The following is a 19533-nucleotide window of genomic DNA, read 5'->3' on the forward strand; positions in this document are numbered from 1 at the left end:
ATATCTTCTATGACACCAAAATATATTTATTTTCACCTATTTTCTCATCTAAGGCTGCAATACGAACATCACTGTTCGAGGACACGGTCTTCTTGTCTTTGGCAGCAGTATAGAGTAGATATCCATTAATATCATAACTTTGCCATAATGTGACCTGGGTAGATGGACCCACTACCAATCTTTTGATTGTTTGTTCCTCCACGGTCTCCCCATCTGGTAGATGCAGGTCCTTCAACCATGCAGTCAGTCGACGCTTGTGCTCTCTCATGGTCCAATCAGCTGAGCGGCCGTTACTTTCTGCCCGAATCATGCTCAAGTGTTCATTGACTAAAGGCGTCATTATCATGAGGTGTTGCAAGATGCTATAATGTGCTTGTTGCACACCTTTGAAATCTTTGTCGATGAAAATTTTCCTCCCAACCGTGCCCACACCTTCCAACCTCCCCAAAAAACGTGGAATTGGCAAACCAAGGGATATGTTATCCTTTAGATAACCTAGGCAAGACTCGATGACTTCCTCGGTATTGTATCCCTCTATCATGGACCCCTCAGGATGAGCACGATTCAGTACGCAACGGGTTGAGGATGGACATAAAACGATGCGTACGTCCACATTTCATGAAGGTAAAGTGGACCAAGTGCCCGTATCTGGTCAACCATGTGAATCATTAGGTGTTCGGTTATGTCAAAAACCCCCGGAGGGAAGCACATCTCCAGCTGCGCCATAGTTTCCCCCAATGAATTCTTTGAGATCCTGCAACTCATCTTCATCTATCACATTTTGTGAAATCCTATTGAAGAAGTATCATAACGAGTGATTACCATCCTTACATATACTGGCTTGATCGCTCTGATTGCAATCGGGAGGAACAACGTAAGCAACACATGACAATCATGATAGTTATAGCTGTATAGTGACAAATCTTTCATCGACACTAGTTTCCTTATGTTGGATGTGAAACGACTCGGGACTCTGATCCCTCTTAAGCTCTCACACATCGCTTTCTTCTCATCACGTGTCAAGTTGTAGCTAGCTGGGGGAAGTTCATATCTACCATTCCCTTTGTCAACAGGGTGAAGGTCTTTTCTTATCTTCATGGCTACCAAGTCCTGTCATGACTTGTACGTATCCTTTGTTTTGGCTGATGTCTCTAGAAGGAGCCCAATTGTGTTACCAAACACATTCTTCTTCAGGTGCATACCATCAATTGCATGGCGGACCTCAAGATCTGCCCAATACGGCGAGTACTTGTAGAAGATGGACTGTTTCTTGAATAGTACGCCTTCGATAGGTGCCTTATCTCTCTTTCTCTTCTTCCCATCTTCCTTCTTCTTCCCATAAATGACCTTGACATTTCGGACCATATTGAAAACATAATGCCCGTCTCGTCGTTCTGGAGTAGAACGGAATTCAGGGTAGCCATCAAAATGATTATAGAACTTCTTACATCGGTACCTATGCCCTTCAACCAAGAAGCGTCTATATCCAAGGTAAACTACCTTCCGAGAACCCTCAAGAAAAGATGATACGATGTCATCCACGCACACCGTGCATCCCGTTGTACCTTTGATCTGTCCTGACAGGACAAACAATGCCTGATAATCATGGATAGTGACGAATATAATAGCTCTAAGATTAAAGGGCTGCCGTGCAAAACCATCATATATATATCGATACCCTCCCTCCATAAAGTTTCCATCTCTTGCATCAGAGGCTCAAGAAAAACGTCTATATCGATACCAGGATGCTTGGGGCCCTATATAAGCACGGATAGCAAAAGATACTTCCTGTTCTGGCACAGCCATGTAGGCACGTTGTACATTGTTAGTATCACTGGCCATGTGCTGTGGGTGCTACTTCTTTCACCAAACGGATTCATTCCATCCGTACTCAGCGCGAACCGAACATTTCTTGGGTCATTCCCAAATTTTAGATAGTACTTGTCATCGAATTCCTTCCACTGCCGAGCATCAGCTGGATGTTGGAGCTTTCTGTTACCCTTTTTGTGCTTATCTGAATCCCACTAGCGCATCAGCTCAGCATCCTTTGGGTTCGAGAAGAAACGCCTAAGGCGATCGGAAACTGGGAGGTACCACATAACCATGGCTGGAATTCTGCTCTGCTTCTCAGAAATGCCTAAAGTAGCGTCATCTGGCTCAATGGAGGCAGCACTATTATTCTTCGCCACATTCCCCTTCCCCTTATTAACATTGGTTGGATCTTGATTGTCATCACCACAGTATCCAGCAATTGTTTTTGTAGCGACTTGCGGAACATACAGGGCATTTTTTCATATCTTTAAAAGTGTCCTCACGATACAATATACAATGATTAGGACTGGCATGGATTCTTTCCATACCCATGGCAAATGGGCTGACAAGCTTCTTTGCTCTATATGTGTTGGCTAGCATTTTATTTGGCTTTGGAAGTAACCAAGCCAAGATACGCAGCAGATCATTGAAACTACTATCTGACCAACTATGCTTAGCCTTCAGAGTCAACAGCTCAAGTATGAAACGAAGCACGATCCAATATTTCGGGCATCCCTTCGAGCAGTCATAAATAAGTTCCTCAGCTGATTTTTTGACCGTCTCAAAGTTTGCTAACCCCTGGGCACTAGCAACCAATACCTCCGCTTTAGTGTGGTGCAACAACTGGCCGAGAAAATCACCATCATCAAGTTCATCATCACTACTATCACCATCCATGGGACACTCGACATCATCACCATGAGATCCACTAACCCCAACTTCATCAGTGCCACCATCATCACCATGGGATCCACTAACACCATCATCATCTCCGCCATCATGAAAATAAGAACTAACCATTCTATCAAAATTGTCGTCCTCTACGATTTGACTCAGTGGATTATTCGCCGGAGGTGGTGGAGCATCAGTCTCACCATGTTGCTTCCAGACCATATAGTCCTTGACAAAACCCCTCACTATCACATGCGATCTGATTATAGTTGGGCTGCTGAATACTCTCAAATTCTGGCAGTCAAAGCATGGACAACACATCAGCTGTGTCTTCTCATTTCTTGCGTGGTTCTCGATAACTTTAATGAATTTGTTAAGCTTTCCACGAAAATAGGCGTCTGCCCTTTTTGCAGTGTACATCCATGCCCTATCCATCTCTAAATAGTAACGAATAATTCAAATGAATTAAAAAAAGCAACTACTTCCGTAAATAATTAGGGAAAACATAAATTCATTTCTCCAAAGTATAATAACCATAAATGGCATTGCAAATATATATACTAGTCTATAAGCGTAGATATTAATAAAATGTAATTTAGATAATACTAAATAAGAAAATAAAAACCAAACATATTATTGTAACACAATTTCTTGCAAAAAAATCTATCATGCATGTGAGTGAAAATAGAAAAAAACAAATCTTCTTCTCTCTCCTCCATCGATCTAGTGAGTACTTTACTTAGAAATGAGGCTAAAATATGTAGATCCAATACTAATGATTAGATAATCTTGTTCTCCATCTAAAATAGCACAACTTCATCCAAAAGTTTGAGGCAAATGGTGTCTCAAATGGCTAATCCACACCATGGAGATCTAGAGCTAGTTAGAGGGAAAGAGAGCACCATTTGAGCCACAAATCTAACAAAAGAGCTTAGGAATGATAAGAAATTAGCGTCAACTTACCTCCTAGAGCCCCAAACTTCAAGGAAATCGAGTTGAAAACCTCCCTCTTTTTTCCTTTTTTCGATCTTGGGGAGCACATCCCCCGAGCCAATAATGGAGGGTCGGGAGGAGGAAGAAGGACACAGATTTTTATATACTTTTTTAGGGGCAAGTGGGCGGATGAGCCGCCCCTACAAATGATACTTTTAGGGGTGGCTCACCCCTCAGCCGCCCCTGAAAATGAGGGCATTTTCAGGGGCGGATGGGGGTGAGCCGCCCCTAAAAATGATTGTTTGTAGGGGCGGCTGACCCCCCCACCCACCCCTAAAAATGGCACCCATTTTTAGGGGCGGCAGAGGGGGTCAGCCGCCCCTAAAGATGCCATCTTTAGGGGCGGACCATTTCTACAGTACCCTCGCTCCATTTATAGGAACGGGTGACTTTTTGGTCCTAAAAAAATGAGGCGTTACTACAAATCATTTTTGTAGTAGTAACACCCGTTTGCGTCTCTCTCCTGTTTTCTCTCTCGTCCACATGGGATTCTATTTATGTGTCTGTTTATTTCGCCGGCTGATGGTGCTTAGTATACTTGCTCTTAGTTATTCTCTTTATGCCGAAGTTTACATAGTGTACATTGTTGTACATTGTGCTGTATATATGCTCAAGTTTGCGCCACTAATTTTCAAGGCCGCAAAGCCAGCAGTTGGATCACATATAATTGAACTGTGCATATGCTCGAATGAGGTCACAGGCTCTCAATGTCTCAACTACTTAATGTAGGCTTAGAGGTATCAGTGTGCATGCTTGAAATCATTGTATTGGTATACATTATATTTTTTAGCCTTTATTCATATCCATAAAAATATTAGAAGAGCAAACTTTGTAAATTTCTGAAGTGGACTTGTATGGATATTTTCATGAATGTCGGGTCTTAATCTGTTTACGTGGCAACATTCGACTATTTCTTACCAGGAAATTGGATTATTCAAAAGAATATAATAATCTAGTCATGTCAAAAGAAAGTGATAATAGCATACATATTCACTACGTTCATTCATAGTAAAAATTTCTTGCCATATATAGGACATTTAACTTATGGTAGTAGTAATTGAAGAGCAGTAGTCCATAGAGATTAAACAAGTAATTAATATAAACTGAAAGATAAAGTATCTGCATTTGTCTTATTAGAAGAAGTACCAAACAAATATCAAGTAGCGCCGAATAAGTATTTATAGAAGTGCAACTACTAGTATTCGCAGCAGGGAATAATTGTTCATACATCGAAGCAATAATTTGTATAGTTTGCTAGTCTATCATATTTCATGAGAAAATAAAATATAAATACTTATTAAAACACAGATATATATGAATGAGGAACAATTTGTACTGCCAAGGGAATAGTGGCATATATAGAACAAATATTCATAGAGATGGACCAATTTTCACTTGTAGCAAGAACAATTGTTCATGACTCGAAGAACAATAATTTGTACACATAGGAACAGTGACTAAGCAATAGAACATTTGCTAGAACAATATATATATATATATATATATATATATATATATATATATATATATATATATATATATATATATATATATATAGTTGGAACAGATATTCATGAATGAGTAATAATTTATAGTGCGAAGGAAATGCAATTTTAAATGAAAGGAAAAAGCTAGTAGCAGAGAACAATTTTTCATGGATGTGGAATAATTTGCAGTCGTATTGGGAAAATAATGATTTGTCCTAAGAATTCTAGGAGTCCTTTCATTAATGAACAATGAGAGTATGCTCCTTTATCCTGATGCTTAAGTGAAATGTGTACCGCGGTAAATAATGACCGAAGGAGGGCGTGCGCTTCCATTAGATATCTTATTCAAAGTGTTCTATTGGAAAACATATTGTTGTTGAAATGAACTAAATTTTATCATCAGAAAATGAGTAATACTTTATTAACTGCACGAGTCGATATTATCGCCATGTAGAGTGCCGACCAAGTGTAATGCTAATTGATCAAAATCAAATACTTTTATCCTTTTTTGTACTAATTTTACATTTTCCTAGCTTTTTGACATCAAATTCTCGTCTCCCATGGATGCTTAATCGTAGCGTTGGACCACAGGTCGGAGCTTGGCTACTACCCAACGGCCAATGGCATCTTGGCATTGGGCTGTTGTGGCGATGCACCAACAAAGACAGTGAGCCACCGGTGGCAAGCTGGTTTGGAAACCGCCGTGGTTAAGAAATTGCAACCTTCCAAATAGGAACTGGACCGTCCAAGGGACGCTGGCATTTTTTTCTTTTTTGATAATCAACTCGCTCTCTTAATTAAGCATGCCTATCTTCAGTTCCTGATGCTATTTCGGCAGAGGGGGAAGCATGTTTGGCAGCACTGGAGGCGGCCTTGAACCGTGGAATATCTCGAGTGATTATTAAAACAGACTCGACGAATCTGGTTTCAGGTCTACACATGTAATGCTTACGATCAAGCACCTGGTGGGGCCATTTTCAGTGAAGCACGTGGTGTGTTAGAGATGCACTTTGATCATGTTATTTTTTCTGCTATTCCTAAAGCTTGTAATCGAGTGGCACATGAGCTCGCTCGCATTGGTCTTAGTCGGGACCCGGACCTCCCAAGTGTTTGGGAGGATCCCCTCCTTGATTTTGTAACAACTTTGGTGGCTTAATTATTAGGAGTCGCTCGGACGACTGGCAGTCAAACCATCACATAAGACTTAATAACTATTTTTTGTTTCGGAATAATTTATTTTTATTTTTGAATAATTTTTTATTGCTAGAATAATTAAAAAATCATTTCGGATCAACAAAAAATATTCTAATAAATTTGACTGAATTATACATATGAGCCGATTTGTTAGAATAGTTTAGGCCTAAAATATAAAATTTGGAGTGGATGAGGCTTATGTGACAGGTTTACTGGACCCCGGCCCCAACAGCGCTCTGCTAGTACTACGCGTAGAAAAGTAAGCTACGTACAACGCATCGGCCCAGTGGCAAATGAAGCTGGGCCGAAATACATACGCACAAATCGATGACTGAGGAGGTTAGTTTTTTTAGAAGACAATCAAATTCATCTTTCTTGGATGACATACAACCGCACTCCTAGCACAGTACCTATATGTCAGAGAGGCGTCAGGATTGTACAATAGCAGAGGGTTGAATTCTGATGCTCCTCACCTTCTGTCTAACGCACAAAGCACTATATGGCTAAGCAGGTTAGTGTGTCTATTAGTTATTTAATATATACATGGATACAAAAATGAAGGACCGAATCCGGCGACTAGAGGAGGGTGAATGGGAGCCGATCAATTTTTTTTTCGAAATTCAAATCGTCGGCCTATGTCCCAAAATCACCCAAGCCCTCAAGCGTTCTGACCAAAGTTTGGAGTAGCTACTGAAAAGCTAAACCAACACAAAAATCCTTGAACGAGCGAGCGAAACCACGCAGCAAATCGGAAGCAAATCGGAAAAACAGCTGATCTGAACAGCCAGGACCGGTCTGACCGGTGCACTGGACCGGTCTGAACGGTCGCGGCAGTTCAAGAGCAAGCAGACCGGTCTGACCGGTCTTGCCTACCGGTCTGACTGGTAGCACCCAGAAAACCCACGAGAAAATGGATTCAAACGGTGAATCTCGAGTAAATGACCACGAAAACCGATGAAACTTGGGGGATTGCTTCGCCCCTACCCCGTGAACATATCCCCAAAAGATCTCGGCCTAAAGATCAACGAATCTTGAGAATTATGGGGGAGATCAAAAGGGATTGGGGTTTTCTCAAGAACTCAAGAACTCGAATTTGAACCAGCCAGTGATTCCAGAGGGTTTAAGACAGAGTTAGTGGCACGGGAATCACAGCAAAGAACTCAAAACCTCCTCGCAATCAAGTGCACCAAAAACGAAATCGAAATTTCATCAAACAAGGCACAAAACGAGGAGATGGATTGATTCCAACCGCCCAGAGGGCACGAGGAGGTTAGGGCCTCCTTTCCCAATCAAATCCACAAGAGTTCTCACACAAACAACATTCAAATCTACCCTGAAGAGATGAACAGGGAGAGAGGGAGAGAGAGACGCAGGGGCGGCGGCCTGGGGAACAGAACAATTCACGGATGCAATACAAAAGCCGCACTTGACCTAACACAAGTGAATGAGTATTTATACCAGCGGGACCGGTCAGACCGATACGCTGGACCGGTCAGACCGGTTGGTTAGACTGGTCTGACCGGTGCCAGGGACCGGTCAGACCGGTTGGCCTGCAGCACCCCCTGTACAACGATCTCATCCGACGGCCGAGGTTCTTTCTTCGAAATGAAGTCTTCTCCGCGATACCGCCGTCTTGATGAAGATCCAGTCCGCGGTTTTGGAGGGTCCGCGAAACCCGGGTAGGTGGCCGGTTTTGAGAAAACCGCCAAAACCTCACGCGCGGGAAGATTCCCGCCTCCGCGCCGTGGCCCTAGACGCCGTTCCTGCCTCGGCCTTCTGACGGCCCTAGACGCCGTCCGACGCCCGTCACCTCCTCGCCCGCAGCGAGGCCCTAGACGCCGTCGACACCCGTTGCCTCCGTCAGTCCCGAGACCGACGCCCGTGCCTCCACGACTTGGCGTCTTCAACCGCCGTCCGCCTCCTTGGTTTTGTGGCGCAAACCAAGAAACCCGCCTTCCGTCGCCGCTTGTGCCCTCGATCCAGGAGTGGACGCCATAGCTGCCGCCCGGTCCGAGCTCCGGTCCCGATTGCCCTTCACCGTCGTCCACCGCACGGTCCATCGGCCACAGCACCTCCACGGCAGCTCCCCGTCGACACTCGACGCCCGTGTACCTGCAATCCAAAGACCAAGCACACGATCACACCGCACAGTTGACAATTCACTCATCACAAGCAGGATAGAGTACTCTCGTTCCTCAATCTCCCCCTTGATGAGTGCATTGTCAACACACCACAGACGAACCAAGAGAAGTGAAACCAAAGAAGAACAAAGAAGCACGAAAGAGAAGAACTCAAGCAAGTGACAAAAAGCTCAGAAAGGCAAGAACAGTCACTTACTCAAGCAAAGATCGATCCCCTAAGACAAGGGCAACGGCTCGACGCAATCGATCAATAGCCAAAACATGACTCCTCAAAGACAGAGGTAGTGCTCAACGCAGTCATGCAAGAAGCAGAGGGAAAATGAGAAAACCAGGAGCCAAAAACAAAGCAGAAACTCCCCAAGCAAAATTTTTCCCTCTCACAAGTGCAACTCTCCCAAAATGATGCACTCACAAAGCCCTGTGCTCAACAAGTTTTTCAAAAATCAAACAAGTCTCCCCCTTGTTCGATCACTTCTCTCAAAATTCTCCCCCTTGTTGGCACATGCACACATCAAGGCTACAAAGACCTAGAGCTCCCCCTGAAGCTGAGACTCCCCCTGAACAGATGCTATGCAATGAATGCAATGCAGGAGATGTAAGTGAAAGCATTTAGGGATACAAAGATATGAGCAACATCTAGTCTCAAGCATGTGTGCATCCATAAACAAGACCTGCATCTAGCTCAACAGGGTATATCAAATCAGTCTAGATCTAGGCAAGTTCAGTTTAGGAGAAATAAAAGCATCACCCATGAGCTAGCACTAACAAGTAGGGAATGGAAAGCAGTGCTACTCAAACTCATACAGGTGAGCCAAACCAGCCAAAACATGTCGCGAACATTCATTTTTCAATCAAATTTATATCAAGCAATTCTTAATGCCAGGTGTTGAAAGCTTGTCATGCTTTACTTAGCAACGAGGCCAAGTCTATGCCAAAAGACAATCAGAAGCTTAAGGCACTCATTTCAGTCATGCACAGCCTTGCCCGGGTTCTCAAAAGTGCAAAGTGAGCCGTCCCGAAAGCTCAATCAGTGCGACAAGCAATCCCACCTGGATCTTTTCAATCCATTTCAAGAACAGTTCAAGCAATTTTATCAGATTTAGATCATTTCAAGTGTGAATTGCTGAACAGAAGGCTATACTAGCATGAATAAGATAGCAAAGCACATCAACACGCCCTAACATGCTAGTAGCCAAAGCAGGGTGATCATGTTTTCAGATTTTCAAAACAAAATAGCTTAACTCAGATGATGTCATATACACAGTGGAGCAAGCTATACATGATCAAGTTTATCAACTCACACTAGCAGGCACTAGAAGATCATAGCAATGTATACAAGAATGCTAGTGCAAGTGAGACAATGCAAAATGCAAAATGTACAATGCATATGCACAATGCAACTACCAAACCTAGAAAGCAAAGAGAAGCAAAACAAAGACCTACCAAGCTAACCAAAACAAAAGTACGCGATCAAAAGAGGTAACAAACCCCAAGCTCCCCTCGCAAGCGAGCAAAGGTGTCCTGCTCTAGCGGTTTGGTGAGGATATCTGCGGTTTGCCTCTTTGAAGGGACATGGATCAGGTCTATGTGTCCTCTCTCATGGTTATCTCGCAGGAAGTGGAACCAGATATCTATGTGTTTGGTTCTGGAGTGTAGGACAGGATTCATTGCAATGCTAATGGCTGACATGTTGTCTACAAAGATGGGAACCCTACCAAAACTCAAGCCATAATCCTGCAAGGTTTGTTTCATCCAAAGTATCTGGGAGCAGCAGCTAGCAGCGGCAACATACTCGACTTCTGTGGAAGAAAGCGCTACGCTAGCCTGCTTGCGAGAGGACCAAGACACCAAAGATGTACCGAGAAATTGACAAGTGCCGGATGTCGACTTGCGATCCAACCGACACCCACCGAAATCGGCATCATAAAAGCCCACCAAAACCAGAGAAGAGTCCGCAGAATACCAAAGACCAAATTCAGGGGTGAATTTCAAATACCTGAAGATGCGTTTCACCACCTACCTGTGGGAAGTGCGCAGAGAAGCCTGGTAACGCGCACAAAGGCAGACGCCGAACTGGATGTCCGGTCGCGTCACCGTCAGGTACAGGAGAGAGCCGATCATGCTCCTATACTCCTTCTGGTCCACCGCCTCGCCGACCGAGTCCTCATCAAGCGCTGTAGATGTGCTGATCGGAGTCGGCTGAGGAGACAAGTCGCTCAAGTCGAACTTCCGCAGCAAGTCTCTAGTGTACTTGGCTTGATGGACAAAAGTGCCCTGAGGAGTTTGCTTGATCTGCAGCCCGAGGAAGAACTGCAACTCACCCATCATGCTCATCTTGAACTCCCTGGACATCTGCTCAGAAAACTTAGAGACAAGAGTGTGAGAAGAGCCACCAAAGATAATATCATCCACGTATATCTGAACCAAAAGGAAGTCAGTGCCAGATCGCATGAGGAACAAAGTTTTATCAACACATCCCATTTTAAAGCCCTGAGCCAGCAAAAAAGTTTTCAATCTATCACACCAAGCTCTAGGTGCCTGTTTCAAACCGTAAAGAGCTTTCTGGAGTTTATAAGGACGGTTTGGAAACTTGGGATTTTCGAAACCAGGGGGTTGCTTCACATAAACCTCTTTTTCGATAAAACCATTCAAGAAGGCAGATTTAACATCCATTTGAAAAACCTTAGAACCCTTGGAAGTAGCAAATGCAAGAAAGATTCGAATAGCCTCCAAACGAGCAACAGGAGCAAAGGTTTCCTCAAAATCAATACCCTCTTTTTGGCAAAACTCCTGGGCAACAAGACGAGCCTTGTTTTGAACAACCAAACCATCCTCACCCTGCTTGTTTTTGAAAACTCACTTCGTTCCGATGGGATTACAAGTAGGTGGAGGCTCGACTAAGACCCAAACTTGGTTTCTTTCAAAATTTTCAAGTTCCTCATGCATGGCATTGACCCAATTAGAATCAGAAAGAGCGTGTCCAATATCTTTGGGCTCAAAAGAGGCAACAAACGCTGAATGAGCAAAGCCAGCGATACTTGTTACCTTGGACCTGGTGACTCGCTCGTTGAGATCACCTAGCATCTGTTGAGGTGGATGGCGACGCTGAATATGTCGCGGTGCTTCCCGTGTCGAAGTCGCCTCCTCCTCAACCAAAGCTGGTGCCTCCTCAGGTGCAGCTGGTGTAGCCTGAGTCACCTCCTCGAACAGCCCCCGGGAAGTAGACGTAGTCGGGTCGGGGCCGTCGTCATCGTCTGAGCTCGTAGCAGAGATAGCTGGGTCCACAGCACACGTGGTAGCCTCAGCCTCGCCATCTGCAGCTTCTTCCTCCTCATCTTCAAAGATGGAGGTGCCGAGCTCATCATCTCCTGCAACTTCAAAGACAGAAGAATTGCACGGTGCAGTCTCGTCGAAAGTGACTTCACAAGTCTCTCTGACGATGTTAGTATCAATAATCAGCACACGGTACGCTCTAGAGTGAGAAGCATAACTGAGAAAAATACCGTCATACGAGCGAGACTCAAATTTATCAAGATTTCCATCTTTCATCCCAAAGCACCGGCAACCAAAAACTCTGAGATGGTCAACACGGGGCTGGCGTCCAAACCGCAACTCATAAGAAGTCATGTGCATGAAAGCACGCAAGAAAATGTGGTTGGACACGTAACAAGCGGTGTTAACCGCCTCAGCCCAATATTTGCGAGGAGTCCTATGCTCATCGAGCATCGTCCTCGCCATCTCAACCAGCGTCCGATTCTTCCGCTCTACAACTCCATTCTGCTGTGGAGTATAGGGAGAAGAATACTGATGTTCAAGCCCTTGATCACTGCAAAAGGCGTCAAAACGAGCATTTTCGAATTTTGTGCCATTATCACTGCGAATCGCTCGTATGGCCTGGGGTAGCTCATTTTTCAACCTCAAGATCAAGTCTCGAACAAATTCGAAAGCCTCATCCTTGGTTCTCATGAAAAAGACCCAAGAATAGCGAGAAAAGTCGTCCACAATCACAATAACATACCACTTCCCACCAACAGACATCACCCGAGAAGGACCTACTGTGTCCATGTGTAACAATTTTCCAGGGTGAGCGGTCATCACCTGATTAACAGGCGGATGAGAAGCGGCAATCATTTTCCCGTGGCGACACGGATGGCAAACAAGGTTATTCTCAAACTTTAGTTTGGGCAATCCTCGGATCAGGCCAAGTGAGCTCAGTCTCGACAACAAATCGAAGCTCAAATGTCCTAGTCTCCTATGCCACTTCCACAAATCAGAAGAAGGACCAGCCATCAAGCAATGAGAAGGGCCAAAAGGAGTTCCAGAGAAGTCAACCAAGAAAACTCGATCGCGAGGTGTAATCCAGCAAACCAAATCTCCCCTGGAATCCAAAACACGCGAACAGCCCTCCTTGAAGCGAACCTCAAACCCCTCATCAAGAAGTTGCGAAACAGAGAGCAAATTAAAACCAAGATTCGAAACCAAAGCAACTTCTCTCAGGGTAAAGCGATCAGAAACTCGAACAGCGCCAAGTCCACGTACCTTTCCTCTTCCATTATCCCCGAACACAATGTACTCCTTTGAGCGCATCGGGGTGAGGCTGGAGAACCATTTGTCATTTCCGGTCATGTGGCGCGAACAACCGGAGTCCATGATCCACCTGTTCTCCAAGCCTCCGACCTGCACATCAGTAGTGAGACAAAGGGTGAGCAAATGTCTCAACACTGGGGTTAGCAAAGTGAGAAGCAAACCAGTGTCGAGCCATTTGCTCTACAGAAGGGTTAGCAAAACCAGACAAAGCGTATCCCCCGTCCCGTCTACCATGTGACTGACGAACACCACCGCGAGGAAAGTGTGGAGCCTCAAAACCTCCTCCAAAGCCTCGGTCTCGTGGTCCATAGCCGTACTGACAACGACCAGGTGCACGGCCGGCAAAGCGACCACCTGCTGGAGCACGGTAACCACCACCATCTCCCAGACCTCCACCTACACGGCGCGCCCTAGCATCTCGCCTATCACCACACCGAGAAGGACCATGCACCCGAGCAGAGTACATGTCCGCATTCCGTCTCTCCTGCTCTCTCCTCACAGCCCGCTTCCTCCTAAAGCAAAACTCCTCCAGGTGACCTTCCCTGTCACAGAACTCGCAGTGGTACCTCACCTCACGCTTGGGAGGTGGAGGCCTAGCCTGCGGACGGGGAGGAGCAGCCCTCTTCTTCTGGGCAACCTGGGCTGTGGCAACAGGGATCGTGTCGAGGGAGTTCCTCAGCTCATTGGGCTTTGGAACCCAAATCTGCTTCTGCGGAGGTGCTTTCGGTGGTTCTTTAAGCACACCATCCGCGGGGTCAACAAGCGAAGGCTGCATGCTCATGCTAGCAGTGTTTCTAGCAGCCTTGCCAATCTTACCGTACAACCTGTCAAAGTCTGACTTTGTGTACGTGTAACCGACCCCAAACCCATCACCATACTTGAACTGCTTAATCATCATGCCCAATTGCGGCTCACTGCTAGAAACCCAACTCAGAATCGCCCTAAGATAGGTATTCTCATTCTCTAGGTTGGCTTTCTCTACCGCAAGATTATCCAAATCAGATATCAAACCAGGGCAAACAGAGCAGTCAATAGGTGGGCTAGACTCTATGACCTTTGTCTTTCCAAAAGACTTGATCAAAGCGTTCTTCTCCTCTAGCTCCGACCTAAGCGTGGGACAAAGCTTACAAGCACCAAGCAAAACTGGCCTAGACTTCATCTCCTCTAGCTCGCACACAACAGTAGCAAACTTGGACTGCAACAAAGCTAGATCAGACTTAAAATAGGACACTACTCGCATTCAAGCACATCGCTAACAATAGAAGCATCCTTAACCAGTTCTAGTTCATGCTTGGCCTTTGCGAGCTCATGAGACACGTCAGCAAGCGAAATCTTAGCAACATCTAAGTTCGCGACGTTCTCATCATGCTTGGCACGGAGAGCAACAAGATCGTTCATGTGAGATATGCAGCCAGCGTACTCATCCTCACTAGACTTCTCCCTAGCACAAGCCAGATCAGCCCTAAGCTTTCTACGCTCTCTAGCTGCTTCCTTAAGCAGCCGCTTCTAATTGTCGAGAGCGGCGTACAACTCCCTAACCTCTGTATCAAGCAGGTCAATCGTGGAGTTTACCTCTGAATCGCTCTCGGATCCAGGAGAAGAGCTGGAGTGTCTCGGTGTAGCATGTCCACCCGAAGACGCACGAGCACCATCGGCTTCGCCCGCCAAGGTGCAGAAGCTCTTGCGTCGACCGGCCGCCAAGCAAAGGCCGATGAAGCCGGTGGCTTCCTTGTTCCGCTTCTTCTTCTTCTTCTTGTCGTTGTCGTCATCGGAGGTCGGTGAAGAAGAGCGGTCGGTGTCGGAGCTCTTGTCGAGGTCGCTGAGCTGCGCCAAGAAGGCTCCCGCTTCTTGGCCTTGTACTGGAAGCGCTTCTTGAGCGACTCCTTGTCGAAGCGTCCTCCCCTGTCACGACTGCGGTGCTTGTGGCGCCGACGCTCCTTGTTGGAGCCTCCCTCGTCGCGGTCGCGGTGGCAGTAGTAGTCGAAGGAGTTGTTCTGGCCACCGCCGGACTTCTTGGGGCAATCGGCGATGAAGTGGTTCAGATCGCCGCAGTTGTAGCACCCGGGGTTCTTCTTCCTCTGCCTGTTGTGGTAGACGCGCTGAAACTTGCTGATGAGAAGGCACAAGTCGTCGTCGCCCAGCATCTCCAACTGCTCATCTGAAACAGAAGGCAAAGAGGCAAGAGAAAAGCCAAGAGAAGAGTTAGCGTTAGAGCTCGATCCACCTGGGCCAGTCACAAGAGCGACGCTCTTGGAAGGAGGGGCACCATTGAGCTTGGCTCGTGTCTGATTATCCACCTCCGTAGCCTTGAGCTTGCTGAAAAGCTCGTTCACGATCAGAGTCTCATAGCCTGCAGACTCAATGATCGTGTTCACCTTGAGATCCCACACAGAGCGGTCAAGTGCGTAGAGCAACTTGAGAGCCTTCTCGTGCTCTGTGTACTCAAGGACACAAGCAGATCTGTTCGCATTGACCTTGTTCACAATCGACTGAAAATGACTGAACATCAGGTCAATGCTCTCACCCGGCTTCTGTGTGAAGTTCTCGTACTCACGCCGGTGAGTCTCGAACAGTCTGGCCTTCACCTGAGGTGTACCCTCGTGGTAGTTCTCAAGGCACGTCCAAATCTTGTGGGCTTCCTGAAAACCCTGGACGCGTGAGAACTCCGCACGAGAAACGCCAGCGAACAAGGCATTGACAGCCTTGGCGTTAGCCTCGTGCTGGGTCACCTGAAGAGGCGTGGTCCGAATAGCCAGCACCTCGTAAAGCTGGTTCGTGGTAATCTCCCAGACATCGGCTCCCATGCTCTGCAGGAAGGCTCTCATGCGAACCTTCCAGTAGGCATAATCCTCGCCGGAAAATACCGGGATCTTACCAAGACTCGCCATGGTCGCCGAGTGGTTTTCGAACCGGTTAAGGTACTAAAAACCTCAACCAAGCTCTGATACCAATTGAAGGACCGAATCCGGCGACCAGAGGGGGGGTGAATGGGAGCCGATCAAAAAATTTTTCGAAATTCAAATCGTCGGCCTATGTCCCAAAATCACCCAAGCCCTCAAGCGTTCTGACCAAAGTTTGGAGTAGCTACTGAAAAGCTAAACCAACACAAAAGTCCTTGAACGAGCGAGCGAAACCACGCAGCAAATCGGAAGCAAATCGGGAAAACAGCTGATCTGAACAGCCAGGACCGGTCTGACCGGTGCACTGCACCGGTCTAACCGGTCGCGGCAGTTCAAGAGCAAGCAGACAGGTCTGACCAGTCTTGCCTACCGGTCTGACCGGTAGCACCGAGAAAACCCACGAGAAAATGGATTCAAATGGTGAATCTCGAGTAAATGACCACAAAAACCGATGAAACTTGGGGGATTGCTTCGCCCCTACCCCGTGAAGATATCCCCAAAAGATCTTGGCCTAAAGATCAATGAATCTTGAGAATTATGGGGGAGATCAAAAGGGATTGAGATTTTCTCAAAAACTCAAGAACTCGAATTCGAACCAGCCAGTGATTCCAGAGGGTTTAAGACAGAGTTAGTGGCACGGGAATCACAGCAAAGAACTCAAAACCTCCTCGCAATCAAGTGCACCGAAAACAAAATCGAAATTTCATCAAACCAGGCACAAAACGAGGAGATGAATTGATTCCAACCGCCCAGAGGGCACGAGGAGGTTAGGGCCTCCTTTCCCAATAAAATCCACAAGAGTTCTCACACAAACAACATTCAAATCTCCCCTAAAGAGATGAACAGGGAGAGAGAGATGCAGGGGCAGCGGCCTGGGGAACAGAACAATTCACGGATGCAATACAAAAGCCGCACTTGATCTAACACAAGTGAAGGGGTATTTATACCCGCGGGACTGGTTAGACCGGTACGCTGGACTGGTCAGACCGGTTGGTTAGACCGGTCAGACCGGTTGGCCTGCAGCACCCCCTGTACAATAATCTCATCCGACGGCCGAGGTTCTTTCTTCGAAACGAAGTCTTCTCCGCGATGCCGCCGTCTTGATGAAGATCCAGTCCGCGGTTTTGGAGGGTCCGCGAAACCCGGGTAGGTGGCCGGTTTTGAGAAAACCGCCAAAACCTCACGCGCGGGAAGATTCCCGCCTCCGCGCCGTGGCCCTAGACGCCGTTCCCGCCTCGGCCTTCTGACGGCCCTAGACGCCGTCCGACGCCCATCACCTCCTCGCCCGCAGCGAGGCCCTAGACGCCGTCGACGCCCGTCGCCTCCGTCAGTCCCGAGACCGACGCCCGTGCCTCCACGACTTGGCGTCTTCAACTACCGTCCACCTCCTTGGTTTTGTGGCGCAAACCAAGAATCCCGCCTTCCGTAGCCGCTTGCGCCCTCGATCCAGGAGTGGACGCCACAGCTGCCGCCCGGTCCGAGCTCCGGTCCCGACTGCCCTTCACCGCCGTCCACTGCACGGTCCATCGGCCACAGCACCTCCACGGCAGCTACCCGTTGACACTCGACGCCCGTGTACCTGCAATCCAAAGACCAAGCGCACGATCACAACGCACGGTTGACAATTCACTCATCACAAGCAGGATAGAGTACTCTCGTTCCTCAATAAAACATGATGATCAATCATACAATCGATCGTTGTGTACTATTTTGTTGCATATATCAAAGTATGCTTTCGGGATATGAATCTTTTCATCACAAGAAGACATCTCAAGCAGCTACACAGTTTCCACATACCAAAATATAGTTAATCCTCTGATACACTAGCAGAGATGGTGCATGTAATAAGAATCTGATGTTAGATTTTTGGCCAGATGCTCTGCCATGTCCAGAGCTCCATGAACCATCCACGATTCAGCAGCATACGGGTCTTCATCTTCATCACTGATTTTAGGGGTCAGAGCACGCAAGCTTTTCTGTATGTTCTTCACATCTTTTCCTTCTGAAACTCAGGTGCGTGCAATCAGCAACCAAGATCACTTTATATATTTTTTTAATTCAGATTTGATCAAACAAGGCATCTACTGTGTACCTGTCAAAGAAGGGGCAGGCATTGCTACATCCAGACCAGTGACAATGTTCTGCCTATCTTGATCAGATAATATGTGCACAAGCTCACCAATGTCCAGAACAGATTTCATCATGAGTAGACAAATAAAATATAGTAACATTGTATAGGAACCATTTCACAAATATAATTGATCATTAACTTGTAGTAAGGTTGCAGCTGTCCACAAATTATTGTCAGACAGACTATAATTTCATCTCAGTTTGCTAGCTGAATAATTTAGTAGGTTTTGCATCACATGACAAGAAGTCAGTCGCCCAGGCCTTCATCAATCAGCTCCTCAATCATTCCAGAGTGGAGTGGTTAGCGGAGTAGCAAGAAGAACTCCAGGACAAAAATGTCCAGGTTGTGCCTAGATTAAAAAAAACAATTGTAATCATATAACCGTAACATAGAACCGTGAACTCAATAGACTTACATAGATATCAGCTAACTGCATTTTGTTATCACTATGGCACAACAATACAAGATAAATTTAGTAATTATCATAGATAGACAAGTTCTATTGTAACAAGTTATTTGTATCTGTCAAGCTATAGATACATAATTGACCACAGAGCAATAGATTTAGATACAATGTGCACTTATAAAAATGCATATATCAATTTTATAAGGTAAATCAATTAAAATATAATCTGTTCCAAACACACAAATCAGTTATAATCTGCAAGACAAAGAAATAGACTTCAGGTCTAGAAACAGGTGGTTCATCAATGGACAGCTAACAATCTAGTTAATTTCATTGCATTTGGAATGACCAAGACAGTTTATTTCGTTGCAATTGAGAGGCTGAAACACATAATTTCTTAGAGGAAACACATACAAAATTATTACCAATCTCCCAGATCCGAAGATGGAGGTTCCACCGAGCTATCACCACTGTCTTGGCACCAAGCAGCTGAGTTTGTCGCTGGTTGAAGGGCCCCGTGGACTTGTGTGGGGGAGATGGTTGCATTGCACCGCCGCTGAAGCTTAGGCACCGGCGCAGCTGAATCCCCTCGGAGAAGGACGCCATGGCTTCAACAGAGAGGTAGTTGTAGCCAAATCCGGTCCTGCGCCGCCAAGGCGGCCTTCCAGCCCCACGCCACCGCTGCAGCTAGCAGATCTGGCATCGTTGCAGCCTCGTGATTCTCCTTACTCATGGTCCGGCAGTTGCTGCTTCGGCAATTTGTGCGGTGGAGGGATGGAGTTTTACGGGGAAAACGGCAGTGCTCGTTAGGAGATTTTGCCGCCATGGCTGGAATCGCGCGCCAAAACAAGGTCACCCGCACTCGATCCGTCGAAGGTGTTGCTGAGTGGGAACGATGCGTACAACGCGCGAGCTCCCGTCGATGAGACCTGGGAGCACGGGCCGGTGCCGTCGTCTCACGAGGCGACGGGACGGCACCGGGCGGTTCCGC

The 19533-nt window shown here is 46.4% G+C and overlaps 1 protein-coding gene across 1 annotated transcript; it reads right to left on the bottom strand.

Annotated features, from left to right (window-relative positions):
* Positions 1 to 1113: 1113 nt before the first annotated feature.
* On the bottom strand, positions 1114 to 19148 carry LOC120645921. The gene is made up of 4 exons (XM_039922633.1): positions 18968 to 19148; positions 2361 to 3140; positions 2103 to 2266; positions 1114 to 1596 (listed from the first exon to the last, which is right to left on the bottom strand). The coding sequence occupies exons 1-4, from the start codon at positions 19146 to 19148 to the stop codon at positions 1114 to 1116; spliced, it is 1608 nt and encodes a 535-aa protein (XP_039778567.1).
* Between the last annotated feature and the right edge of the window lie 385 nt (positions 19149 to 19533).

The sequence above is a fragment of the Panicum virgatum genome, chromosome 8K (genome assembly GCF_016808335.1).
Source record: "Panicum virgatum strain AP13 chromosome 8K, P.virgatum_v5, whole genome shotgun sequence".
NCBI classification, from domain to species: domain Eukaryota; kingdom Viridiplantae; phylum Streptophyta; class Magnoliopsida; order Poales; family Poaceae; genus Panicum; species Panicum virgatum.

Coding starts and splice junctions, on each gene's coding strand:
- LOC120645921 (XM_039922633.1), bottom strand. CDS start 19,148: ATGGCGTCCTTCTCCGAGGGGATTCAGCTGCGCCGGTGCCTAAGCTTC. Junction 3,141..18,967: donor TCTTCGGATCTGGGAGATTG/GTAATAATTTTG, acceptor GTTACTATTTAG/AGATGGATAGGGCATGGATG. Junction 2,267..2,360: donor TGTCAGCCCATTTGCCATGG/GTATGGAAAGAA, acceptor ATGTTCCGCAAG/TCGCTACAAAAACAATTGCT.